Raw genomic sequence first — 20,358 nt, forward strand, 5'->3', positions numbered from 1 at the left:
CCTCCGCCATCAGCATCCTCGCGCCCGTCCAAGCCCGCCCGCTCCCTCCCCCGCCCCCATCTCTGCCCGCCATGCCCGTCTCGCGCCACCGCACACAGCGAGAGATCTCCCGCCAATCCTTTGCCGAATCCGACTCGGGTGGCGACACAGAACGCGAGCAAACTCCCCGCCCACACACCGCGCGCAACTTCTCCAAGAAACGCCTCAGCGAACGCTTCGACCCTGACGGCAGCTTCAATCTTGACGACGCAACAAATGGTACCTCCAAGGCGCGCCCTCCTCTCAAGAGCGTCAACATAAACGACGATGTTGCGGAGAAGCGGCGCCGCAGGAAGAGCGCGAAGGTCGTCCTGCCCCTCGACCCAGATGACGAACCAGAAGCTGGGCCCTCCAACTCTGCGAACTCCCATGACGCTACCGACGGGGCCGCTGAAGGCTCCAGAGCCGCAAATCTAGCTAAGCAGAAGAGCCAGCTCTTGAACGTACCCCAGGTTCCGGTCATCAACGTACCCATAGACGTTATGACCTCCAACTTTGACCAGTGGATGAAGATGGCAACCGATAACGTGCGTATTTTTCCTGTCGTACATTGAGCCAAATCGCGCAGGTGTTCAGCGCCGCTCCTGTTCATGCCTGGTTCCCCTTGCTTTCCTCGGCGCAACTCCTCCCCGCCCCCTTCATTGAGATTATATGGCTTTCCTATGCATCGTGTGTCTGGATCACCGTGCCTGACCCGTGTTACAGAAAATCAATGCCGCAAATTCCTGGAATTTCGCCCTCATCGACTACTTTCACGACATGTCCCTTCTGCGCAACAACACCGACAATTCCATCAACTTCCAACGCGCATCCTGCACCCTTGACGGCTGCGTCAAGATCTGGACCTCCCGTGTCGACTCCGTCGGCACCGAGACCGGCAAGCTTCTCAGCAACCTCGCCAACGGCGGTCACGACCCCGAGGACGGCGAAGGCTCTGACGACCCCGACGGTGCCGACCCGAGTCAAAGCCAACGCAAGCGGAAAGCGTACCGGAGCGAGTCCACTCTCGCCAAGAACCCCGCCCAGCTCCGTACCAAGAAGCTCGAGCTCGAATTCAGCGTCGATCCTCTCTTCAGGAAGACGTGCGCCGACTTCGATGAGGGCGGCGCGCAGGGTCTGCTCATGAACCATCTCGGCCTGACCGTCACCCCCAATGGCGGTCTCCGCGTCGTGTTCGACGCGAGCGACTCAGTGGCCAAGGGAGAGGAAGAGGAGCAGCCTCTGGAGGAGCCTCGCGACGAGGTTGATCTCAGCTTTCTTCGAGGTATGCTTCTCAACGGGCCTTGACAGTTCCCCGCAGCCTGACGATCCTCAGCAGAACAATTCATCCCAAATCTCGACAGTATTGAGGAGCAAGAAATCTCACACTCTCTTGAGGACTTTGCTTTCGGCAAGGACAGCTTCTCGATGGACAACACGACCTTCTTCCGAGACGGTGCGCTTGCGTTGGACGACGATGACGACGATGGGAACGATGGCTTTGGCGACGCTCCTGATATCGATAATGCGATGGACGTAGACGGCGTCCCGAACAGCGCCGCTCCAGTCGAAGACTTTTTCGTTGGGGACCAAGCCATCCCGGAGGACTATGGCGACTTTGGCGCGGAGTATGGCCCTGACGGCGATACCACCTCCGTCGGTGGGTCGGACGGCGCACCCGGAGAGCAGAAGCAGGGTCAGTTTGTTGCCTTCGACCCGAGGCATCCGCCGAACGAGCGCGATTTCGTGATGGCGGTCGGTGAAGACGGTGAAGGCATGGCGAACTACTTTGATCAGAATTACTTCAAGAAGAACTGGGCAGGGCCAGAGCACTGGAAGCTCAGGAAGGTAGTCCGCCGACGTATGTGTTTCCTCTGTTGTTCATCCTTCACAAACGTCAGTCGTCTCACGAATACTTGTGAAGCTGATGCCACCGATGCGGCTGCGTCAAGACCAAAGCGGGAAAAGAAAGAAGCGTTCAGGATCGACTTCCTTGCCCCTCCAGAGGAAGATGTGAAGACGCGGAAGAAGAAGCTTTTCGCGCCCGTCGTCCGAGGTGCTGGCATCAACCTTCCAGGACCAGCCGCTTCCAAGAAGGGGCGCGGTAAGAGGGGTAAAGGCAAGGACAAGGAAGAGAAGCGCAACAACCAGACTTTGCCGGACGACATGCACTTCTCAACCAAGAGTCTAGTGACCTTGTTCCTTAAGCCGAGATTCTCGGTGAGTTACAACTCCCTTGCTTCTAGCTTAGACCAGTTTCTTACCCTCCCTGTCAAAGCTGAAAATGCGTGGACATCGGTTACGCCTAGATGGGGTCCCAGAAGGCGAGGTCAACGAGGCGTTCTGGGCGCAAGCAGCGGCGAATCAAGCGGCGGGTGCTGGCGGAGAGGCTGGAGATGATAGTCAGTACCCGTCGTACCTCCAGCGATGATAGCTGATCTGACGCGGCCAGCAGGCGCGATACCGTTCGACACCCAGTTCTTCCACGACGACGACTTTGACGACGGGCCAGGCTTTGATGATGTCGATGATGGGGTGGATGGCGGCCTACCTGTTGAGGCGGACGAGCAAGATCTCCTCGCAGCCACACAGGGTCAAACACGCCGTGTGAAGCCTGAAACGGTCAACTACGCCAAGCGGGCGAAGCGGGTGGATGTCCGGAAACTCAAGGAGAACATTTGGAAGGGCCTTGAGATCGTCGCGCCTCCAGTCGAGGATGGCGAAGATGCTATGGTACGTACTCTACAGTCCTTTCTGAAAATATGAAAAAGCAACTGACTCGTGGTCGAGCAGGACACAGATGACCAACAGCCCACAGACCCAACGGAAGCAAGACCTTTCACGTCGGTCATCACTGGTCTGCAGAAGACGTACACCAAGGACAAGATGGACGAGATCAGCACCAGCTTCTGCTTCATCTGTTTGCTCCATCTGGCGAACGAGCGGGGACTCAAGCTCGAGGTCGATGGCAAGGTCGAAGATGACGACGAGGATGAGGATGCGGCTGTTGGTGACAGCAACAAAGTTGGTAACCTATGGGATCTGAAGGTAGGTTCTGATTGGTTATCATGAATAACATATAGCTCATGATCGTTTTGTAGGTCTACAGAGACCCCAATGCCGCACCGGCCTCATGAGGGCTTGCTTCTCGACTTCGTGGCGTTACTTATTGACGCACTGTGTGTATAGCTGTTCTTTCGGTTTTGTTGTTGTCCAAGATATCTGCTTAGGTAGTACGGTGCTGAATTTTGATTATACCTATTTCTTTCCTCTGTACCGACAGCTAGCCTCACGCCCAGCCAGCCTCCACAGCTGTATCCCGACGAGCTACCAAGCGAGCGAGACCTGCCACATCGTCACCAGCCTGTAGGCACTACAAATGTCGTATCTGGTGACCGAGCGGATGAAAGCTGCTGCTTCCTGTGTCACTGCATTATCTTTCATGCCACCGCTTCCACGATCCCGAGATCGAGGTCCGTCGAGACATTCCAGGGATTGTCTATCACATAGGCCCGGCAAAGACCAACCAGTACAAGAAGCAACTGCATTGACAGCGGTGCCTAACAAGGGGCTGAGAAGCTGGGATGGGTCAAAAAGTATGGCAACGCGCTATGCGCGAGATATCCGAGCAACTGGTTCTGAGCTCGCAGTCTGAGTCCATGAGTCTATCCAGATGCTTCACGACGCTGTGTCGATAGCGGTAACATTGGCGAAAGGTACATGTCAAGTTGCGGAAACCATCGCCCCAGCATCGGTCACAGATGGTGCGCGTAGAGCGTTAGTGTTAGAGGTGGCGGAGCACACAAATAGGATAGGGAGGATGGAATGGTGACGCTAGATCCGTATCCACCGACACTTCTTCTTCGACGTCGTCTCCCTGCCGCGGAGATGTATGTCGTGTACTGTGGCGAAGTCAGGCGTGCGTAAGCGCGTCGAGGCGTGTCCCCGAGCTGGAAGGTGGCCGGAGAGCAGGCTGGCGGGGCTCGGCAGGGGCCTGCTGCTGATCCGAGCACACCACCCGGCGCGGGACATGCGACGCTGATTTTTACATTCACTGGAATGTGAGGTGGAGCAGCCTGAACTAACAGACATCGTAACTCGCCGCTCAATGAAGACGATCGTGACCCGTGAGCGAGGCCTGGAACCGCCGGCTTAGTCGCTCACGCTACACCAACGCATAGTGGTGCGGCAGCTGTGCCTTTCGCTGCTGCAGCACCATGGTCGTAATTCCGACGGACTTCGATGAACAGCCCGACCACGATCTATTTCTGTTCTCTCCGTTCGCCGGCGGACATCGAGGGGCGATGCTTAGCGGCCAGACGCATCCGGCGAGGCATGAGCATGCCACTGAAAGGCAGAAGTAGGGGAGCATGTCACGGTTAGCTCCCGAGAAGCTGGCACAGACTTTCAAGTCAGTATTGAATCAGGCCCGATATCCGGATAGGCGAAATACTGGGGCGGTGCGGGGCTGGGTAGGCACGACAGGGAAGCTGTCGTCTCTTGCTGCAGTGGACTGCCTAAGTTCTGTGGACGGATTCTGTGGGATCAGATAAGCCGGGGGCGATGAACAGCGGGAACGCCCTCCATGCGTTCTTGTCGCGCATGCCAATCCGTGAGGTCATGCAGCTATGCGGACATGAGCCGGGCCTCACATGTTAGGCGCAGGCCACAGCCCTCTGTAGCAGGCGAGGCAACGATATCCGCAAGCAACTGGGGGAAATCTCTTCAAATGAGACATCGATAACGATTGAGAAGACACGCGAGACGCATGTGGTGGTTGCAGAACGCGGAGTACGTACTTACGGGCGGCGTCGAGCACAGCCATCGAAGACTTCCCAGGGTCCATGATCCTATCGCGGTGGCAATGCAGGCAGCCTTGTGGCGGCATTCAAGCTGTCGTTTGCACTCCCCAGTTCCCTCAGCACGTAAATGAAGGGATGGGAAGCAATCTATCTATGTACGTTCTGCAGAGAACTTCTTGCATAGCCCTCAAACCGTTCTAGTCTCTTAGCGGCGGAGGTGCGATGCACATAGGCAGGAATGACATTATCCGGAAAGCGGCAGTGCGCGTCAGTCCAAACAGAGTGGATATTCATTGTATGCGTTGCATTGCGACTAGAGCTATAGATCAGAGCAGGAGATACAGGGAGATACAGCTGACGACGTGTGTAGCAATTTCCGGTCTCGCGCAAAATCGAGGAGAACATAGACATACAGTCGAGGACAAGGGCCGGGGGAGACATAAGCAAGAAAGAACGAGGACAGGGTATTCACCAGATCTACGAGGGCGCTCTACTAGAGCAAAGATCCTGAGCATCGCAGCAGAGAGAGAACCAAGACATTGTGATGAAGCGAGGCGATAAATCGCTCCGAAGACGGATTGAGCTGGAAGAGATTAGACAGACAAGAGCAGGGGAGATTGCGGGTACACCAAGCAGGCCTGAGCTCTGAACGAGCACGAGCACTCCAAGGGTATCCTTACATCGATATGTAAGGGAGAGCATGTAGTCCGAGAAAGGTCCATGAGCCTATGTCTCGGTAAGTAAATAGGGCTGTCCACAGGGCGGAGCGGCAGCGATGCCATTCAGTTGGTCCCCGCGGGAACGGCAAGATCATGCGCAGACGCGTGCGCCGAGGTCAGCCATTGGTGTAGAGCCTACGCTAGATAGCGCAGTTGCATCGCAGATGGGGTTTCGAAGCAGCGGTTCAGAAGACTGGCGATGCGATGGAGATGAAGGTGGCAGGGAACGAGACGAACATGCGAGCAGGTTGTTTCCGACAAGAAGCTCCGGCCCTGCGGGGGCGCCTCGAGGACGGCAGCATCTCAGCGGAGGCGGAGGCCCAGGCACAGACCGCTGCCGTAAGAAGCTTAATGTTGGCGCCGGAACAGGCGTACGTGCGCTTGCCAGGATCCCATCGATACGTGCTGCAGGCCCACCAGGATGAGGTCCTCGAGGCGTATGCCACGCGTCCCGACGCGCCATTTCACCTCGGACGGATCCTCCATCGTCTGATTCTCCATCTCCTGCGGGAAGAGAGCGCTCTGGTCAGAACTCAAGCATCTTGGGCGCGCTATGTAGTATCTCAAGCTCACCTGAATGAAGCGCTGGACCGTCTTCGCCACATTCCTAGCCAACTTGGCCCGCGTGATCGGCTGGGGTGGACTACGGAAGTCCCTGGTGGGGATCTGGCGACTCCAGGGTGCATATCCGGGCCACTATTGATATGATTCCATCAGCATCTGCTCATCTACAACGCTTGAGCAAATGCCTCACGTTCAGCCTGATCGATACCGACGGTCCTCGACCTTCGAACATGGAGTCGTCACGGCCGTCCAGAGCGCTGAAACGGCTGGCGATCGCGTCCCTGAGGGGGATACCGCAGCCAGTCGGGTTGTTCGAGAAGAACATGATGGGTGCCTCCAACTCGACCTCGTCCACGTACCGACGGCGATCGCTAATCGTGTGCGGCTTGTACGTCTTCTGGGGAACGAATGGACCGCCGTGGGGGTGTCCGGCCACGCGAGCAATCTCCAATACTTCGCGTTGAAGAGAGATGACGGATTCCTGCTGGACTTCTGTAAGAACATCCCCTGCGGCATAAGAGCGCTTATTAAGCCTTACCTTGGGATCAAAGGTAGTGGGATGGACTACCAGGTTAGAGGGTGAGATGGGGGAAGCCGAGGGATGGTTGATGTAGGGAGAACGGGGAGAGACAGACGCGAAGGGAGTCTCGGGGGTGACGGGAGGTGCAGAGCCGATGCTGGAGCCCGGGCTGTGAGCGTACGGTGTGGGCAACATGACCGAGGGTGAATATCCCTGTGGCGAGTGGCCGTAAGGCGAATGATGACCGAAAGCAGGGCCAGGGGAAGAAAAGGGCCGCATTTCGGTCTCGATATGGATGTGCGGCACGTTCCTACCAATGTTGGGGGTGTTGTATAATTGAGGGGTAGGAGCGTAGTACGTGTCATGCAAGGCCGGGATAGATGGTGACGGAGAGGCGAGCCCCATGTTGTGGAGGTAGGGCGATGTGGCGAACAGCAGCGAGCCCTCCGGGTACGGAGCAGTTGGCCACGACGTAGCGTAGTCGCCTTGGCGGACACTGGCGACATCGTGGGTCAGCTCAGACGAGAGGCCCTCATCGCCACCGATGTCAAAAGAGTAAGGCTGAGATGAGGGGGTGAGATGGAGAAACTAAAGGTTTATGATGGAACAGTAACGGACATCAGCAAAGTTTAGTGCGCCGAGGTCATCGTGAAGGTCACTGGGATCTTGAGAGGCAGTAGCGAGGAAGTCATCATGTGGCAGCTTGGCGTCAAGCATGTTGTGGCGCGGCGACTGAGAGTGGCTAGGGAGAGGTGAGGAAGGGAGCAAAGGTGGTAGAGAGAGAGGAACGTACTGCGTGGAGGGAGTCATAGTGACGTTGGGTGACTGAGGTGAGAGATGTGGGACCGAGAAGGAGGGATGAGGGTATGTTGAGGGAGGGACGAGGGGGGTATTTGAAGGAATACGAGCGCTCAACGACCGAAAAGGCAAGGAGTGATACTGCACACAGAAGGGCAGTGCGGCACCTCGGCTGGGAAATGCTTGCCCTCTGCACTTGTCTTGCGGCGACTTAATGCGCTGCTACCGACAGCGTCGGGTTGCGGCGCGGCGATAGGTCAGCTCGCTCCCAAGTTCCCACAATATCGACGACTGTCGCCTGTCGGGAGTCCTTGGAACGCAAGTGCGCCTGTATCTGCTTCTCGCCGGGATGTTAATTACGTGGGGTCACTGGCGGTCACAGACGTGTGTATGTACTTGCCTAGAGCAAGAAATGCGCGAGTTTATGAAGGCGGCCGGATGTGACTCAAGGATGCTGCCGCAGCCAGGCGCACCGGAGCCGGGGGGGAAGAGGGTGACGTCCGACGTGACTGGGTTGTCCTCGGAGGCGGTGTGTCCACATTCTGTCGAGAACATCAGCCGCGCTCAGTGTGCACTGGACGCGAACCCGTGCAGTTTCCAGAAATAAGAGCCATGCTTGAGTCGGCGGAAAGCTTGAGCAAGACGTCGCCTATGAAGTCCGCCGAACGTGGAGGGGCAGCAAGTCGAACGAGACGGATTCTGAGGGCGACTCTTTGCCAAGCGGCAAATTCAGGACTTTCTTAGACCTGAGAGGCTAATTCCCGGCCAAGTCATACAAGACTGGGTTGGCACGAAACACGGTTTGTCGTCAACAGACTAGCATTTCAAACGGGCAGGTGAGAGACCCTGCGACAATGAGAGGAAGCACATGTAGAGATGTAGCGATGGGACCGCGTTCCAGCACAACACGTGGCGCACGAGGCGCTGAGCTATTGACAGAGCGAGTAGGGATGGAGCGGAAGTGGGAGCGGCGCGAAGGCGACGACGCTGTCAGGACCGCTGCGGCGACAGTTCCATCGACGTTAGGTATGTATTGGATAGGCGCACTGATTGGCCACGGAGGCGAAGTGCTTGGCGGCGGGCAGGAAGAGGTGTATGTGGGTTGTAGAAGCTGCTGAAGACGACTGAGGCGAGACGGAGATGCCGGAGGGAGCGGCGATGTGGGCTTGTACACTCGTACGGAGCAAGCCTTGTGCCACCAAGCCTTGTGCAAATGCCTCGAGGCGTGTCCCTTCGGCGCCTGTTCTCCATCGTGGTACAGGCGCCCGTGTGCAACGCGGGCGCTAGTATTGTAGCCGACTGCGAGCCACCGTCCCAATCTCCTCTCTCGTCCATCGTACATCCGACCCCGCTCGCCTTTACTTTCGCGCATTTATTCACATGTCCTCCCTGGCCGGCGCCCTTGACGCGCACAATGTCTACGACGCGTCCATGTCCTCTCCCAAGGTTGAGGACGACATGGACGATAGCCAACCAACCCTTGACAGAGAAGATTCTCAAGAGGACGACAAGGAGGCACTCGAAGACCTATTTGGCGAAGATGAGGACGTGACCATGGTGGAACACGAGTACGTCCTCTACTTGCTCTCCGCCTATTCCATCTATGGACTCATCCACTCGCCCCAGGAGACCGGCTTCATCTGCTGCTTCCGAACACGCAGACCACGAGGAACGCCTGTCGTCTCCCGAGCGCCGCCACAGAGAACAACTGGAGTACGCAGAGGACGACGAGCCAGAGCCCGTCATCGAACATAGGTTAGAAGCAGATGTCGCCATCCCCAATATCCCCGTTCCCAGAAGCTCGGACGGCAACGTAAGCACCCACTCTATCCTAAACTATCCCCCTACTAGCACGTTCGCCGGTTGACATTCATGTTTCTTTACAGTATTGGGTTATCCGCATGCCGAACTTTATCAAGCTCGATTCCAAGCCCTTCCATCCCGACACCTACATTGGTCCAGAACAAGAGGACGAGGACGCTCAGCACCCAGAATTTTCTCGCGAGAAGAGCATGTCCGTAAAGCTCAAGGTGGAAAATACCGTTCGCTGGCGATGGTCCAAAGACGAGTTCGGCCAGGACGTGAGTAGTTGTATCCCAGTCGCCCCACCCATATGCGTGATCCATGTCTCCCCCTCCTTGGATATATTCTGACGGCTTCTCATGCACAATGCAAATACCATGTACCCTTCAGAGGAGGCAATCTAACAGCCGAATCGTTAGGTGGTCAGACGGTTCCCTGTCTCTCCAGCTCGGAAAGGAGTTATTCGACATATCCCAGTCCATTGACACTTCGGGCGCCGTTTCCCGACAAGCTCTCGGGAGCACTAGTGGTCCTCTCTCGCAATCACAATCCTCCCAAGCCATCCCCTCCTTGTCACAGTCTCAGTCTCAGACTGCCGTTTCTGGCGCGGGCCACGCCCAGGGTCTCACCTATCTCGTCGCTCAGCACAAGCGCGCCGAAATCCTCCAATGCGAGGCTGTCGTCACCGGTTACATGTCCATCCGCCCTACTGGCATGCAGTCCGAGACCCACCGCATGCTCGTACGGGCCGTGGGCCAAAAGCACTCCCGCGTCGCGCGACTGCGCATGGCGCCAGACCCCACGATGGACCCCGAACGCGAGAAACTCGAGCTCGCGAAAGCCGCGGCGCGGAAACCCCGCAAGTCGCGCGGGGGTGCGAGAGGCGAGGAAGACGGCTTCGGGGGCACACGCCGGCCGCGACACAGCTACACGCGTAAACGCACAGGAGACGACATGTGGTCAGATGACGACGACGACGACGACGACGCCGGCTTTGGCAGGGGCGGCTCTGAGGACGAGTACGGCGATGAGGGCGCCGGGCGGAAGGGCAAACGCAAGCCGTCTAGGGACGAAAACGGTAAGAAGGGGCCGGGTGAGTATCAGACGGACGACTTCGTCGTGGCGGACTCCGATGAAGAAGACGATTTCGGCGATGGAGAGGCCACTCGGCGAAAGCGGAAACGGTCGGCCCGCGAAGAGAATGAGGAGGATGATTTGGAAAAGTTGGAGGCGAAGATCAGCCAAAACGAGGCCGAGCTGCGCAAGCGGCGTCAACGGGATGCTAGCGGCGACCACGGTGCCGAAGACGAGGATGCGGATGCGGCCGCCGGCGGAGAAGATGCGATGGACGTAGAGTCCGAGGACGACGACGACGTTGGCGTTCGTCGTGGACGTGGGACATCCGGCGGTAGAAAGAGGCGTGCGGTCGGGTTTGAAGAAGAGGAAGAAGAGTAGCTTTTCCTTAGCTCCTGTTCATTGTATCACTGGAGAAGCAACACCCGCCGCTTATCTCAGTTACTCGCATTTGCACTACTGGAGCTGCTTTCTATCTGTTGTCATCAGGTGCCGCGGACATGGCTCAATCTGACATGCCAATGGATCGCTACACAATTTTTGCTCATAGTGCACACATTTAACTACCTAGCATCACCTGACGCTTCGAAGCTCTTGCAGAACCTTGTCCTCATTCCATTTCCCCACAGGCTGGATGGCATCGACCACTGCCTGACTTTCTGGATTCCCGCTGAGCAAATTCCTGAGCGCGAAGATTGCGTGCTCCCTGAGGTCTAGGTGAATGCAACAAGACCGCAGTTCAGCATGGACCCCCAATGTGGCGCATTGGTCGATGAGATGAAGACTCACAAGGGTTGTAGTCGTCGACTACGCACAGGTTCATAACAACAGGGAGGCCGCCAGATTCCCGCACACGGTCTTGAACAGCCCGGTTTTGCGATGCCACGATACCGAGTAGACGTACTAAATCGCGCTTTACATGGGCGAATGCTTGCGCTGCACGGATGAGCTCAGGGTTCGGGCTCATGCTACGAGTGCCGTCTGAACTTGCGGCCTCGCTCGTACTGTGGGACTCCTGCTGGTTCGGCGCAGTGGTTCTACGAACAACTTTCCCGTATGTTATTCTGGGAACGAAGGTATCAACGAGCCGCAGCGTCTCTGTTAGTATATGCGGAACCCCAAGACCGTGTTGCAACGGAGGGGTAGTGGGTAGTGCCGACCATGAGTACAGTTACGAGAGCAATGTCAAGCTAGACACTCACCAACCAGGCTATCGACAACACCATGATCCAAGAACATGGCCGAGATTACTATTAGTGGATTGGAGGACAGATGCGCCGCGACCTCGTCGTCAGTCCTCGACGGCAATGAGCGCGCAGTAGCGGTCTCCTCAGCCCGCAACGTGATTGTCGTCAGGCATTGTGTGACGAGTACCAATGCTTCACAGACTTTGGGTAAGAGAAGGTCAAGCTCCTGCAATGGAGCCGATTCATTGGAATGGGTGTCTGCGGAGTAATGGGTAGGAGACTCGTGAACGAAAAAAATGTAAGCCCTGTGTCCGGCGAACCCTTACCTGGAGACCCGAGAGCGCGCTGTATGGAATCTTGCGTATATCTCGACAGGGCAAGGAATCGTTCCGTCAACATGTCAAGCAGGTAACGCCCATCTGGATCGTGTCGCCTTGACGACAGCTCATAGGCGGATTCCGAATTATGTAGAAACGAATCGACCATCTTCAGAAGGGTAGTCTGGTGAGGCGTGATAGGTTCGTCTTCTCTGTCAAAAGTGTCAGGACGTATTCGGAGACCAAAATCACCGAATGAAAGGTCGATGCTACGCTCGGGAGTCGCTACGATCACGAAGTGCGATAGGGACGTACACGGTCAATGAGCGGTACAACGTTGGGACCAGTCCTGCTTCTATTACACGGGTGAATATCTCATACCTGTTTGCAGCCAAATGTGAGTGAAAAGGGTAGCGATGGCGTAGTCATCATGGTCTCCAGAACCTACCCTAAGTCGAAAGCACGCCCTTCCGCACTTGACTCTTCTGCTTCGAAGAGCGAAGCCATCCGGTCCAAGAACCCAAAACAGGTCCGGGGCCCTCTCGGGCTCCCTGCAAGTTGTTCTCTGAAACAGTTGCCACGATTAGCACATGAGCAGTCGCCATCTCGCTTTGCCATTCGGACCCACATTCTTGGGCGGCTTTCATGAATGCAATTGAGTACGAAGACGAACGCTACTAGAACCGTTTGAGCGTCAGGAGAGGCAAACAGCCGGCTAGAAGAGACCGAAAGTTGAGTTCAGTGTGATCAGCCATTGGACATGACAGTGTACGTACGTGAGGATCAGCTGCTCCTCCGGAAGGTTGAGATATGTCGTCCATAATGCTTGCGCCACATAGTCGTTTGACGTGACTATGTTTGACAAAGTCTGAGTGAGAACACGCGTAATGGGATATGCTAGAAACTATTTAGGAACAGAAACAGGATGTAGCGATATTGGACTAACAGGTAGGATCCTGGGTGGCCGAATAAGTCGTATAACGGAAAACAAGGCTCCGAATCGCCGGCTCAACTTCGCTGAGATAATTTTGAATGACGCCTGCTTCATCAGCTCCCAGCAAACGAGCGGGAGTAGAAATACGAACAGTGCTCTGACTTGGTTCGCAGGGTTTTGGGCAACAAGGTTGCGAGTGAACTTTGCTAAGCTAACGCAAGTTTCCATCAGAAGCGCAGGGAGTTCAGGTCTCGGGTCAGGCACAACATGGGCAGTCGAAATAGAGTGCCACAGGGAGTGCAGGACAGGCCACATAGAGGGACTGGTTGCATTGCCAATATTCTGTCTGGAAGTGTGTTTGCGTGTAGGATTCTTCACAATCGGGGACATCGTACCGTACAAGGTCGCTTTGGGCAAGGACAGTTGAATACTCGTCGAGAACGCGGTTAATATCACGGATGGAGGCTAAGCTATCCGGGTCAAATGCGCTCGCGATCTCTTGAATTCTATGGACATCGGCGCTCGCCCCGGTGGCCATATTGTCCTGGATGCGCTTGACAGGGTCAGCAGTTATACAAGGAAGACAGAATCAGCGAGAGCAATGTCTTGTGAGGACGGCATAGTGGTAACAGGAAAAGTTGCAATCGATTTTGCCTGCGCACCCCGGCGCCTACAGCTTGGTATAGGCATCAGCCACCAGCTAAGTAGCTCCTCGTCAGCGACCGCGACTCTCCGGATTGTTTGCGGCCGCACACGGTCCTTTCTTGCGCATATTGCATACTTTCTACGTCCTCTCACCATGGCTTCCACCTCCGCCGCTTCTGGCCTCAACATATCATTAGAGGGCCACCTAGCCGACTCGCTGCGCCCTCTCCTTGGGCTGCTCCCGAGTTCTCTTGCGACTGAACTCAAACAGGTCCTTGAGCCCACCCACCACACACCACACAGCACACCCCTTGACGTTGAGCTGTCAAAGCATGCTCTGGTACGCACCATACCGTACGCCCTCCTTGCCGCCATCTCGAAATGGGCCCGTACCCCGGATGCAGAGCATGCAATGAGTAGCCACGAGCCCCCTCTTCGTGTACAGGATTATTCCATGGTTGCGCTGCTCGCCGGAACCCGAACCAACCCAGAACGTACATATCCTACGTTGTCGACCCCTTCTGCGGATGATCAAACGTCGCATACTCGAGAATTGGGGGATCGACGTGCCGTCACTGCGGTTGTCAATGCGCTCCTCAGCGTCGGCGGTGCCGGGATAGCTACGTGGTGGGCGGCAGGTCGTCTGTCATGGAGAGATGAGTGGGTGCGTCGCACAACTTCGCACCTCTCGTTCGTGTTCATATCTTCCGGTCTCGCTGACGACCACCGTATCAATTGATGCCTTGCGTGCGACGGTATTCCGAATCCCAATCTCGACGCTTAGAAAGTGCTACTGGGGTTGTCGGTAGCAATTTTGGTGGCAAGCTCCGAGGCTCTCTTGTATCTGATATGGGAAAACCGGCGAAACCAAGCTTCCGCCATCCACCCAAAGCGCTTCCGTGGCGTGCGCGACGTCAGAAGTCGAGCAGCGCAAGACAAGAAGCGGGATCCGGATAGTCTTCGGGCAGTTCCCGAAGGCGACGATTTGGAGGTCCAGAACGTCGCAACGACGACTGCAACGGTGCAAACCTCGGCTACTGCCAAAGGATTGCTACGTGAGCGGATCCCAGTCAGGAACAGCACCAGTGACTTTCTGGAACAGAGTCCTTCTGTGTCGATAGCTGGATAGATGTACGATTAGGAGTCGAGATTGGGACACATCGTACATAGTTTGCTGCAGGTCATTGCTCCCACAGAGTTGGAATTTCATTCCATGACTATGACAGATCGATGCCAGTGGGCGTCATGGGCATATCCGATCTACAGGAGTTCGCTACAATCTGTCGTTGTCCGATACTCTGTACGCCATAGTGTTCAATGTGAAGGTGCTCTTGAAGAAAGTGGAGGTCACGGAGCACAAGGACACGCACCAAGGAGACAGCGACGATGTCACGGAGAAATGTGCGGTGGTGACGATGACTCGCATCGCACAAAGGCCGTCGTGTCTATTGGCCACACTGTCTAAACATATATGAACAAGAACGGCACCGAGCCCGAGCTATCCCTCTTCGGTCAATTCACTGAGGCAACTGGAGTTGGCGGTAGTTGGCTATCGCTTTCATTCGTACACCCCCAGGGTTCGAAGGAAAACGTTGAGATACCACCCTGTTAGCCCCCAGACCTCTAACCGGCCCTCCCTACCACCACCAACCTCGTCTCTTTGTTCGGGGTCGACAATCCACCGAACCTCCGCTTGATCGCCTGGACCCTGGTCCGAATGCACCGCGCCCGGCCCTGCAATCAAATCTGCGACGCTGACAGCATGATATGGCCGGGCCCCTCGGAAGAGGTAGGAATGCAGACGCGTCGGCGATACAGCGGCGGCAAGGGGGAGGTGGAACACATGTGCGACTTCTTGACGCGACAGTGTCAACGAGGAAAGTGGTAAGGAGGGGAGCGGCGCTGCGTTGTGTGCATTTGAGTTATGGGTATCGGATTCCTTGTCAAATCTGGTCTCAGGGGGGTACACGAATCCCTATACCGCAACGGGATGATGTCGATGAGCCTGTATGCGACGAATGCGTATTCCGGAAAATACGCACAACATAAGGCCATACTCTCATACCACTGAGAGAATTCTCCGGGGGGGCAAGGCGACCCAAAATCTCAATTTGATTAGAATGGATACCCACTTCTTCTCGGGTTTCTCTTAGTGCAGCAGCTAGAGGCGTGGAGTCTGTCTACTCATGAAGATGGAACGAACTTGTCACCAAGCTGGCACCAAGAGATTCAGTTGATATGGGACAGACCTCATCGAGCTTTCCTCCCGGAAAGCTTCGCCGACTCATATGGGTTCTCCAGCACTGGGAGCATTGGTACGCCAAACGACATACCTTACTTCCCCAGAATGCGTCCTCAGCTTTCCCCTAACCTCGAGAAGGAGTCCAGGTTGCCCGTTTACATTGCAAAGAGGAATTAGAACCGCCGCAGTTGGTTCTGACCGGTCATCCGCGTTCTCGGACTGCGAGAAGGATGATCGAAGTGCATCTTGAATAGCGTTGCACGTTCGACGGGTAAACGGCTCAGTTAACGGAATTATAGGCTTTGTAGAGCCAACGGGGATTGCTGGAGCACAGGAGGCGGCACCGGTCATGAACGTTCGCAACATGGAGAGTATATTCAAGGTCGGTGGACAGTGGGGTGCAGTACTCGAGTGCCACCGCCAGCGTCTGATTATGTAAATACGCTATGCACTGAACGGGACTCAGCTTTACCGAACCACCATCCCATTGCCGACTTCGCGAGACATGTCTGTGCCATGAGGGGCTATCACATCCGCATCGTCTTGAGCCCTCCTGCCGTTACTTCAGTATCCCCGTCACCGACAACATCGACGTCCTATAAGAAATTCTCCAGCGTTCTCAACGAATCTCAGACTTTCATCCCCATCTCTCTCTTTCAATCGCTCCCTGCGCACTCGCAGCGCTTTGCTTCTCGGAGGAACACGCTATCGGTGTACAGCAGCTCGTCATTGTCCCAAAGCCAAGACATCTCTCACAAAGATTATCGCCTCGGTCCTATCCGCGTCGATTGGGTCGACTTCACCGACATGGAGAGTGGATTTGTGACTGTAGGGTCCGGGAAGGAGCGTGAAAAGTCAGCACAGCACACGAGTATGTGACCCCTTCTTGGAATATGTTGTCTAAAAGATCTCTTACATTTGATGTCATGCCAGGTGAACCAGCCAAAGCGACGTTCGTACCTCACAACAACGCGCACCACAAGTCTGGTTCAACTAATCTACCTGAAGGCGTTGTGCACATCTTCCGGGAATACTCGAAGCCGTCGAACGAAATGTCCAAGAATGGATCCTATGCTACCGCGGTCGCTGTCTCGACACGTCCTGATGACTCCAGAACTACAATCCAGCCGGCGATAGAGTCAGACGACCTGACCCTTGCCGTGCTTGCGGTTCCTTCATGGATGACACCTTCGGACTTTCTCACTTTCGTGTCCCCAGCTGCGGATGGCATCGCTCATCTACGAATGATCAGGTTTGTCATTCTTGTAGACTTTCGTGGATGCAGGTTGCTTAGAGACGCATGACACAGGGACTCGGCTCCGAATAGGTCGATCGTCGTCATGAAATTCCGGGAGACGTCTCACGCGGTAGAGTTTGCAGAGGAATACAATGGGAAGCAATTCAATTCACTGGAGGTATGCGTTCATCTTTTCCCGAATACTGCGACCTTCACTCAGTAGCTGTCGCAAACCTCAGCCAGAGGCTTGTCATGTCGTTCGTGTGCTCTCGGTCGCAGTAGAAGTCGATGACCACGTCTCACAAAACATCTCTCGCCTATCGTCCACACGAGTCTCCGGAACATACGAGTTGCCGACTTGCCCTGTCTGCCTCGAACGCATGGATGCGGCGGTCACGGGGCTGGTCACGGTACCCTGTTCGCATACTTTCCATTGCGCTTGTCTCAGTAAATGGGGCGACAGCAGGTAGGAGTACAGCTCCATGACTCTTCGTGATTATCATTTCCTCACGTATGGCCTTTTGCCTTGCAGGTGTCCGGTTTGCCGATACTCTCAAACGTTGCTCTCGTCCCATCCTACCTCCTCTAGTACTTCGCGGATGACGCGCCCAATCCCATTTTCTTCGGCTTCATCTCCCAACGAGCGCACACACTGTGTTGATTGCGGAAGCACTACAAACTTGTGGATCTGTCTCATCTGCGGTAACATCGGCTGCGGTCGATACGGCCGAGCGCACGCGCACGCGCACTACGTCTCAACGACCCATCTGTATGCCCTTGAACTGGAGACGCAGAGAGTCTGGGACTACGCCGGAGATGGATATGTTCACCGACTGATACAAAACAAAGCTGACGGCAAGCTCGTTGAGCTTCCATCGGCTGCTGCGGCCGTCGGAGCGCGTAGCGAAGGTGCAGGCGGAGGGCCTACAGCTGCGGACGCACTCTCAGCCGAGAAAATAGAGGCGATTGGTATAGAGTATTCGTACCTCCTCACCTCTCAGCTTGACTCGCAGCGGACCTTTTATGAGGAACAAACCACGGAACTGCGCAAACAGCTAGATGCTATGCGTACCCTTGTAGAACAACTCAGCGCCGAAGTCGAATCAACGCGATCGAGAGCGCGAGAAGACCAGGAGCAGCGGGCCCGTCAGGACGATGCGCGTATTCTGGAGCTAGAACGGGAGAGAGCTAAGGCGGACAAACGTGCGGAGAAAGCATCCGAGCTTGCTCGAACCCTGGCGAGGGAGCTGAGAGAAGAACGAGCGGTCAGCGAAGGGCTGATGAAGAACCTTGCGAAGGCGAAGGAGCAGGCTGAGGCTGCCTCACGGGAGACAGCGGAATTACGGGAAAAGGTGCAGGAACTTCAGGACCAGGTTCGAGATGTGATGTTCTTCTTGGACGCGAAGAGTAGGATTGATAGGGGGGATGATGCAGTTGCTGAGGCTGCAGGGGGTACTATTGAGTTGTCCCAGCCCACACTGGATAAGCGGAAGAAGGCTCAGTCGTAGACACTACTTAAGTCTTGGGGACAATGTAATGCATAGGAGATATGTAACATTCAGGTTGAGCGCTTTTTATTGCCTTGTCTACGGTGGTCCATACAAGAGGCATGTCTGGTAGACGTACTAGGCAACGCTAATGACCAAATCAGGTGAAATTCCCCCGAATCAGCCATGTTGCAGGGGGTTTAAACCCCGCAGATTTGAGCACCAACCCGAGGAGGAAATGCGTTTACGCACATTCCCAGAGCCTCGGGTGCAGCCGTGCTCTGGAAATAGTGTGGGACTCCTCCGGCGCGAACCAACCGGCCATACCCACTAAAACCCCCTAGCGGTAAGCGGGAAGGCTAATTCCCGGGGACGGTCTCGAACCTAGTGCTTTCTGCACTTCTGGACACTGGGTTTTATCGAGTTGCTCGATGGTACCGCTACGCCACCGCGCCCCCCGAGATATGTAACATTAATTTTGGTCTAATCACGCGTGAGTCGGGCAGGGCGAAAGGGGGATGACATTGTCAAGGCGCAGTGCCGGACGAGTCATCCGACTCGCGTCGCCACCGCTCTCTTGCACGACCGGGAGGGGCCGAGCCAAAGGAGGAGCGAAGGGAAGAGCCGGAGGCTCGAAAGGCTGAGCGTGAGGCTCGGCCTCGTCCCAATGGAGGCGAGTGGAGAGATGGAGGATGCAGTCCCGGGGAATGCCGACATACAGTTTGTATGCGTCGCTCATCAGCAAATTGTGCAAACAATGGTATTGCATGGCCACGGCGCCCGAAACTGGCCTACCCTTTCCAGGAACCGCAAGCGCCTACTCATTCTGGCCAACTCCCATCTCGCCCGACAGACTCCGGCCATTGAGCATCTGCGTGGACAGATCCCCGTAATGGTAGGTAGGTATTCACCTCGTGCTATCGCTTCTGACCACTGAATCGTCATTAGAGATACTGCGAATACATCGGAACTTTGCAAAGCGCTCCGCTATACTGGCACAGCCGCCTCCTCCTTGGCGCTCCTTACCAATATCTCCCTCTCCCGACTCCCGAGCACCCTCCTCGTCCTCAATCCTCCTCCCTGCCTCCCCACCTCCCCGCCTCCCCGCCTCCCTGCCTCCCCGTCTATGCATCGGCCGCCGCAGTGATGAGGGGTGGCAGGGGGCTGCAGGTCAGGTTGCAGGGTGTAGAAGCCAGCCCAATCGTGGAACACGGGTGTAAGGGCCGGCGCCTGACATATCCGATTAGGTCGAACAAAGCGCTTTGTCGCGCTAACACCAACGTTCTTTGGACGATGTGGCTTTCACCACTCAGTTTCTTTCTCTCTTTCTGTTCTCTATTCGTTTGTTCCTTTATATGTACTCTAGCTACCATTTAGTATGAGAAGCCTGTATCTAGAAGGGAAGTTCCCTAGCGTTTGACATATGACGACTCTACCCACTCACCCTCTCCATCTGGAAAAACAGCCTTTGCGAATTGACACTAATTATCACTATTAAGATAATCTCATCTATATTAGCAAGTGTTAGCAGAGATAACATCTACATTAGAGCTACTATTCAGACGCACTTCTTCAGTAGTGCAACTAAGCACTAATTAGTATACTTGGTACTAGTTATAACTACTCTTCACTATCGCTTTTTCTATAGTGCCATGTAGTGCCAACATGATACTACTATAGCACTACTGCAAATGTGGTCCTCTAATTTTTCGCTATTTTGCACTACTGTAGTACTATTTTGCGCTATTTTAGCACTACTCATTTAGGGGAGACTCAAATAAGATGACAATCCTTTATTTATAGCTCATAGTTCTCAACTCAAGCATTACACACCTCTATAGCTGCAAAATCACCATGATAGCTGACTTATATTTGAGGGCACAACTCAACATAGAACTTGTTATCATGTATAGGATTAGGCTGTCAGCACAGCATTCATACCATGAAACATACTCTATAGCACACTCCATGTTATATACATAGTCCCAGACATTACACATATGCAAGCCTC

The 20,358-nt window shown here is 55.2% G+C and overlaps 7 protein-coding genes across 7 annotated transcripts; 4 read left to right on the plus strand and 3 right to left on the minus strand.

Moving 5' to 3' along the window:
* The first annotated feature begins 58 nt into the window (after positions 1–58).
* Positions 59–3,283, plus strand: DICSQDRAFT_100841 (barren). The gene is made up of 8 exons (XM_007362902.1): positions 59–566; positions 745–1,303; positions 1,358–1,879; positions 1,943–2,238; positions 2,297–2,420; positions 2,474–2,751; positions 2,812–3,066; positions 3,120–3,283. The coding sequence occupies exons 1-8, from the start codon at positions 72–74 to the stop codon at positions 3,153–3,155; spliced, it is 2,565 nt and encodes an 854-aa protein (XP_007362964.1). The 5' UTR covers positions 59–71; the 3' UTR covers positions 3,156–3,283.
* Positions 3,284–5,887: 2,604 nt separating this feature from the next.
* Positions 5,888–6,818, minus strand: DICSQDRAFT_54247 (uncharacterized protein; the record flags this gene model as incomplete). The annotated part of the gene is made up of 4 exons (XM_007362903.1): positions 5,888–6,043; positions 6,113–6,235; positions 6,294–6,584; positions 6,642–6,818. The coding sequence occupies 4 exons, from the start codon at positions 6,816–6,818 to the stop codon at positions 5,888–5,890; spliced, it is 747 nt and encodes a 248-aa protein (XP_007362965.1).
* Positions 6,819–8,801: 1,983 nt separating this feature from the next.
* On the plus strand, positions 8,802–10,679 carry DICSQDRAFT_144843 (Leo1-domain-containing protein; the record flags this gene model as incomplete). Its single annotated transcript, XM_007362904.1, has 4 exons — positions 8,802–8,989; positions 9,048–9,234; positions 9,308–9,502; positions 9,615–10,679. The coding sequence occupies 4 exons, from the start codon at positions 8,802–8,804 to the stop codon at positions 10,677–10,679; spliced, it is 1,635 nt and encodes a 544-aa protein (XP_007362966.1).
* Positions 10,680–10,871: 192 nt separating this feature from the next.
* DICSQDRAFT_54287 (uncharacterized protein) lies at positions 10,872–12,964 on the minus strand (the record flags this gene model as incomplete). The annotated part of the gene is made up of 10 exons (XM_007362905.1): positions 10,872–11,011; positions 11,088–11,396; positions 11,501–11,790; positions 11,820–12,014; positions 12,118–12,183; positions 12,251–12,367; positions 12,431–12,517; positions 12,579–12,699; positions 12,749–12,819; positions 12,888–12,964. 10 exons carry the CDS (start codon positions 12,962–12,964, stop codon positions 10,872–10,874), a joined length of 1,473 nt encoding a protein of 490 aa, XP_007362967.1.
* Positions 12,965–13,553: 589 nt separating this feature from the next.
* Positions 13,554–14,246, plus strand: DICSQDRAFT_17224 (uncharacterized protein; the record flags this gene model as incomplete). Its single annotated transcript, XM_007362906.1, has 3 exons — positions 13,554–13,652; positions 13,704–14,045; positions 14,166–14,246. Coding segments are annotated over 3 exons (522 nt in total), but the record flags the coding sequence as incomplete, so codon positions are not given.
* Positions 14,247–14,819: 573 nt separating this feature from the next.
* Positions 14,820–15,974, minus strand: DICSQDRAFT_100853 (uncharacterized protein; the record flags this gene model as incomplete). The annotated part of the gene is made up of 4 exons (XM_007362907.1): positions 14,820–15,356; positions 15,424–15,561; positions 15,631–15,655; positions 15,715–15,974. The coding sequence occupies 4 exons, from the start codon at positions 15,972–15,974 to the stop codon at positions 14,940–14,942; spliced, it is 840 nt and encodes a 279-aa protein (XP_007362969.1). The 3' UTR covers positions 14,820–14,939.
* A 165-nt stretch (positions 15,975–16,139) lies between these two features.
* Positions 16,140–18,368, plus strand: DICSQDRAFT_100857 (zf-UBP-domain-containing protein; the record flags this gene model as incomplete). Its single annotated transcript, XM_007362908.1, has 5 exons — positions 16,140–16,470; positions 16,557–16,875; positions 16,933–17,038; positions 17,100–17,326; positions 17,393–18,368. 5 exons carry the CDS (start codon positions 16,140–16,142, stop codon positions 18,366–18,368), a joined length of 1,959 nt encoding a protein of 652 aa, XP_007362970.1.
* Positions 18,369–20,358: the final 1,990 nt, after the last annotated feature.

The sequence above is a fragment of the Dichomitus squalens genome (assembly GCF_000275845.1).
Source record: "Dichomitus squalens LYAD-421 SS1 unplaced genomic scaffold DICSQscaffold_5, whole genome shotgun sequence".
In the NCBI taxonomy this organism is placed as follows: domain Eukaryota; kingdom Fungi; phylum Basidiomycota; class Agaricomycetes; order Polyporales; family Polyporaceae; genus Dichomitus; species Dichomitus squalens.